Raw genomic sequence first — 5,900 nt, forward strand, 5'->3', positions numbered from 1 at the left:
GTTTGATTTCGAGACAGGGTTTCTCTGTATAGCCCTGGCTGCTGTCCTGGAACTCACTTTGTAGACCAGGCTGGCCTTGAGCGCAGATGTCTGCCTGCCTCTGCCTCCTGAGTGCTGGGATTAAAGGCGTGTGCCACCACGCCGGGCTCTGTCATTACTTTTTATTTTATTTTTTTTAAAGACAGGGACTCATGTAGCCCAGGCTAGCCTTAAACTCCTGATCCTCCTGCCCCTGCCTGCCAAGTGCCTAGATTACAAGCATCCGCCACTATACCCAGCTTCTAAGTGGTTTTTAAATGCCAGTTAGCACATCTTTCTAGTAGTATCTGTAAGTACTGTGCCAAGGCTTGTCTGGCTCTAGATATCTGCCCAACTGGCCATTTCCTGTAGCCAGGCCAGTGCCTCATTATCACGAGAAGTTCGTTGTGACGCTTTGCCTCAGGGCAGGGCCAGTGTGCCCTGAAAATGCCGGAAGAAACCAGATTAGATTTTAAGGAGATCAAAGAAACGACACAGCCTTTTTCTTTCTTTCTTTTTAATAAATAACCCTTAGAGCTGGAGGTAAGATTTGGTGGTAGACCCGCTGCCGAGCATACCCGATACCCTAATGCTCCTCAGCAAACAAAACAACTTCCAAAAAAGCAGTTTCACTCCTCAGGAACACAATCTCCGTCCAGCTGCCTCATTCACTGTCCTGTGAACTCATTCCCCGCGGGGGCTATTCCAAACAACCGGGAACAAGGACTGTGTCTTTCAGCCGCATGCATCAGACACTTTGCCAAAAGCTCCTGCCAGGTCTCAAGGCTGCCTGATGTCTCTGGGATCCAAACAGGATTCGTAGTGTTAAAGCTCCACGGTATCTCTTTACTGGTCTGTGTCCCACGGCCTTTGGAATCTTAATCTGTCCGTGTCTCTTTTGTCGACGATTCAGGGATTGCCTGAGTCTCGAGGGTGTGCTTTGCTCTGAAGAGCAGAAGGCTTCGGTCCCAACTTGTGTTGCCAAAACAGCACACCAACTCCATCCCATGGTCCTGCGTCAAGAGCCGCACAATCTGGCTGGCCATGTCACCTCGGATGGCCAGGGAGCGGAAGTGATCAAAACTGTGGAGTCCCAGCTTGCGCAGGCGCCTTGCAGCTGCCCGGTAACACTTCCAGGGTTGTGGCTCCACGAGGAGGTAGCTGCAGAGAGAGGACACATGGGCCAGAAACTCGCACAGACCATGGTCCCCGTGGTTCAGATGAATCCACATGGTTATTGACATGCAGAAGACAATGTCAAAAATGGAACGCCCAAACTGGCTTAAGAAAGAACTCAAGGGAACCTTCCTGTTCTCTTGATCCATGATGTCTAGGGTGATAAAGGTCAAGGCATCAGGGAAGGGACAGTCTTTTTCAGCCCTTTCCACAAGGACTGGATCTATATCACAGCAGAGAATGCGGAGTTCTCTGGATGCACCGGAGCAGGTCTCCCCATCGCGCGGGGAAAGGAAATGTTTGTACAGAGCCACACTCAGATCCTAGAGGAATCCAAAAGAGCCTTGTCATTGCAGCTCTCTAACATTGAGTGAAAAAGAAACCTCTCATCCTTTGAGACGCCACTGACCTCTGCCTGTACCAGATGTGAGGCTCTTAACATAATCTAGAGAGGATATATATTTTTCATGAGCAGACTCTTAGCGCCCCCTAGGGGCTGCAGGCTATAATGCGCCCACCCTGTACCCTAGATTCAGTTTTTACCTTTTCTTTTTCTTTCTTCCTTTCTTTTTAAATCAGTCTTAAGTGACTCAACTCAAACTCACTATATAGCAGAGGATAGCCCTGAACTCCTGATTTCCCTACCCGTGCCTGGCTACCACCCTGACCCTGACAGCAGATTGAGTTGTACAGTTGAAGGTTATAGACCAAACAATGTGGCAAAGGCCAGCAAAGAGCTCAGGGCAGTGTTTCCCAGCTTAAACAATATATTGGCAAATTCATTATCCCTTTCTGGGTGTCTCATATCCATAGGAAAGCACTCTGGAAGTGTGAGTGGTGTCTCTGGTCAGGAAGGTGTAGAATAAAGCAGCACCCTGTAAAAACCTGTTTCTCTGAGTTGGCAAAGTCTGGGCTCTAAGAAGCTCTCACTCAGCCTCACCTCTACAGTATGAGCTTGCGCCACCTCCTGAAACCGCCTCTGCCTTTGAAGCCACCACTCTTAAAGTCTCTGTGAGTCTTTCTAGCCAGGAGTATAATGAGCTGATCCCGCCACCCATCTTGGCACGCTTCTGACTCTCAAACGAGACACCACCTCTTCCCTCTAACTAATTCAGACCTGTGGTTTTGTGTCGTCTCTGTCACCTCTGCAACTTCTCACGCGGGTGAAGAACACACATGGCGGGAACCACTCAGCTGTTCAAGGGTGAACGAGTCATTCATTCATGGCAACGGGGTATTAGCGATAACGGCGTAAAGCTAAGGAGCTCGGCTAGATGCGCCCAAGTAGTGGTGGCGCCCGCCTTTAATGCCAACATTTGGGAGGCAGAGGCTGGCAGATTTCTGAGTTCAAGGCCAGCCTGGTCTACAGAGTGAGTTCCAGGACAGCCAGGGCTACACAGAGAAACCCTATCTCGAAAAACAAAAACAAAACAAAACAAAACAAAAAAAAAAAAAACACTTTCAAAGACATACTGCTGAAGAGAAAAATCAAGTCACAGTAAAAGTCACGGTAAAAATAGACAGCAAGTTTCCTTTCTTTTCTTTTCTTTTCTTTTCTTTTTTTTTTTTTTTAAATAAGTCTATGTAGACCAGTCTGGTCTCTTAACAATTTGTGATCTCCCATCTTCAGCCTCCCAAATGCTGGTATTACTGTCAGACAAGTTTTCCTTTATACAAAATCCCAAAGTGGAAAAATTAAACGATATTGTTTAGGGTTAGAAAATGAGTAAGATTTAAAAAATAAAAATAAATTTAAAAAGAAAATGAGAATTACATAAACAAAAGCAAGACAATAACAGGTTAACTGTTGCCTGTGGGTGAAGGGGGCTTTTAAAATAGGAAACGACATATAAAGGTCTTTGGGGACTGACGATGCTTTATTTTTTTTACTCTGAGAGTGGTCACAACGGTGTTTGCCTTATAACTTATAAAGTACAGAATTATGTTTTATGTACTTTTAGGAATGTATGGAATAATCCACATTAAACTCCACATTTTAAAAATTATGGATCAAGGTTATTTACTTGGTTAGCTAAAGTCACGTGGCCACTAATAATAATAAGACTTTGGCTGCATAAAGTTCCTTTTATTCATACCAGGCTTTTCTAACTAAAACAATTATCTTTTATATGTGTATGCATGAGTCTTAGTGCTCACACATGCCAGAAGAGGACTTCTGCTCCGCTGGAATTGGAGTTCCAGATGGTTGTGAGCTGCCCTACAAGTTTGCTGGGAATGGAACTCAGGTCCTCTGGAAGAGCAGCTCTCTGAAGAATGGAGCTGGGTCCCTAGCACCCCTTCTAACTTAACATTACACAGGTTACCTCGGGGCATCTTAAAATACAGATGCTGACTACGTAGATGGGGGAAAGGCTGAGATTCTGTGTGTCTAACAAACTGCACAGTCATGCTAACGCTGTTCAGAGTCACAGTTGATGGCACAAGGATCCACACCATGCCACTAAATTTCCTCCTACCCGGATTTGCTTCCCTCCTATGGGACTCTGTGTTTTTGAGGCCAGCATGGTCTCCATATTGAGGGCAGCAAGAACTTGTGTAAAACAAAAACGAGTGGATAAATGCATAAATGTTCAAAATAACTAACTGCCTTAGTCAATTTCAACTGTGACCTTTCTACTGTGGCTCTACATACACTGCTTACAATTTTTAAATCTTTTTAAAAAAATGTTTTTCTTTTCTGTTTTTCTGCTGGTTTCCTATGCTATGGCGCCGTTTACAGGGATACACACCCAGCTGATTATTTCAGTCTATAACCAAAAGCTCTCCTCAGCTGAGTCCCTCAAGGTCTTCACCACCCACTAATGTCTTTTTTTTTTTTTTTTTTTTTTTTTTTTGTCGTTTTTGGAAACAGGGTCTCAGTACCCTAGGCTAGCCTCAGACTTGGGGGGATGCCGTACTTTTCTTCTGAGAGCTAGAATTACACGTGGGCAAAAGGTCTCTCTATCGCCGGACTCTGTGGTGATGGAATGTGGAGCGAATGGCGGAGGGTCCTAACCATTTGCAATCGTGGGGTAGAACTGCCCGCTTCACTGGGACATCCACTAACTAGCTACAAATAGGCGAGATTGTCATTTCCTTATTTTTGCTGCGGTTTGTCTATAATCATTACATGTCTGAAAACACTCTGCGGTGGGAAGGGTGGTTAAGGCTCCCTCCTCTGGCAGAATGATCTATTTTCTTTCTTGATCCCTCTCTACTGTTCACCGTTGTACTCTGTTAGCACAAGTTTAAGTCAATAAGGACCTGGCTCCAGGTCTGTCCTGCACTGTCTATCTAGAGCCTTAAGTTTCAGCCGTGATTATGTTACCCTGGCTCTTATCTTTTAGGAATCAGGATTCCCAGATTGGGGCGCGGGGATGGGGGGGTGGTCCCCGTTCCCCAGCCAAGAAGACCACCAGCAAAGCAGAAGAGGAGGCAAACACCGGAAGTCCAGATCAGACGGTCCTCCTCCCCAGCGGTCTGGCGGGAATTTTTGGAATGAATTGTGGATTGCTCAAAATTCCCAACTCGGTGATGGGGCCCCAGAGAGAGGGCTGGATCGTGCACGTGTCTGTCAACGCTATACTTTAAAAGCCCACTCTGGGCTTTGAGTTTTGATGCCACGCCCAGGCCAGCACCACGGAGGACGCGGAGGCTGACCACCGCTGGGCTCCCGGCGCTCCGATCCCTCCCGCGTCACTCACCCCGGAGTTACACCCCACGTCGAGCCCTAGGATCGGCCTCTTCTCGGGACCCTCGGGAGGGAAGAGCTGCCGAAGAAGCTCCGGGGGCAGAAGGCGGAGCCTTTGCTCGGGAGGGTGGAAGCGGGAATAATGAGGGAAATTTCCGAACGGGGCGGCCCCGGGTTCCAGAGCCCCCGGATGCTCTTCCTCCACGGCCTCTCCAACGCCCCCTCTTGACAGCTTCTCGTCTGCCGCCATCACCCTCTGTCCCTCGAACGGGGCGGAACCGGAAGTCTGGAGCCCGCGGAGGGAGAGGGCGAGCGCAGCGCCAGCGCGCGTGCGCCTAGGGTAGAGGTCGGAGAGAGGTTGAGCTTAGGTAGAGGTGAGAAGACCCCAGTGCCTAGTCAGAGCTTTTGGTGTCCTACTGGAGGCCGCGATCGTCCCCTCTTACTTAACGGGCTTGCCCAAGTTGCGTTGAACCGTGGGCCACTGACCAAAGCAAGGAGTTTGTGGGGGTCTTGAAAGTGAAGTTGGTCTAAGTTTCTTTTCAGATGCTCAAAGCGAACTGCAAAGGAGAGGAATTCCTTGCCTGGGGAGTGTGTGTGTGTGGCCTGTGACGGGGTCACACAATGATGCAGTGACACAGGAACTTGAGCCTGGTTTAGTAAAAGGTAGCTGGAAGCTCTAGATCACTTGAGGTGCTACAATGGGACCGACAGACATAGTAACTATATATAGACTTCACTCCAGAGGATGGAGTTGCTACATTGACACTTTTCAGCTGTGAACCTCCTATAGTTATCATAAATCCTGGCTCACGGTTGTTCAGTAAATATTTGTTGAATGAAAACTGTACAAGAAGCAAGTAAGTGACTAATGGGGGAAGAAATAAAATGGAACGGAGTTAAATTGAAAGAGATGTGTTGAGATAAACTCAAGACCAAAAGTGGGGGACTGGTGAGATGGCTCAGCGGGTAAGAGCACCTGACTGCTCTTCCGAAGGTCCGGAGTTCAAATCCCAGT

The 5,900-nt window shown here is 47.6% G+C and overlaps 1 protein-coding gene across 1 annotated transcript; it reads right to left on the reverse strand.

Annotated features, from left to right (window-relative positions):
- Positions 1–521: 521 nt before the first annotated feature.
- Bcdin3d (BCDIN3 domain containing RNA methyltransferase) lies at positions 522–5,167 on the reverse strand. The gene is made up of 2 exons (XM_021217252.1): positions 4,899–5,167; positions 522–1,517 (listed from the first exon to the last, which is right to left on the reverse strand). The coding sequence occupies exons 1-2, from the start codon at positions 5,133–5,135 to the stop codon at positions 897–899; spliced, it is 858 nt and encodes a 285-aa protein (XP_021072911.1). The 5' UTR covers positions 5,136–5,167; the 3' UTR covers positions 522–896.
- Positions 5,168–5,900: the final 733 nt, after the last annotated feature.

This window comes from Mus pahari, chromosome 17 (genome assembly GCF_900095145.1).
Source record: "Mus pahari chromosome 17, PAHARI_EIJ_v1.1, whole genome shotgun sequence".
NCBI classification, from domain to species: domain Eukaryota; kingdom Metazoa; phylum Chordata; class Mammalia; order Rodentia; family Muridae; genus Mus; species Mus pahari.

What these genes read in the sequence shown, in the direction of transcription:
- Bcdin3d (XM_021217252.1), bottom strand. Translation starts at nt 5,135, where the DNA reads ATGGCGGCAGACGAGAAGCTGTCAAGAGGGGGCGTTGGAGAGGCCGTG. An exon ending in ACGTGGGGTGTAACTCCGGG is followed by an intron (nt 1,518 to 4,898) that starts GTGAGTGACGCG and finishes GGATTCCTCTAG; the next exon opens with GATCTGAGTGTGGCTCTGTA.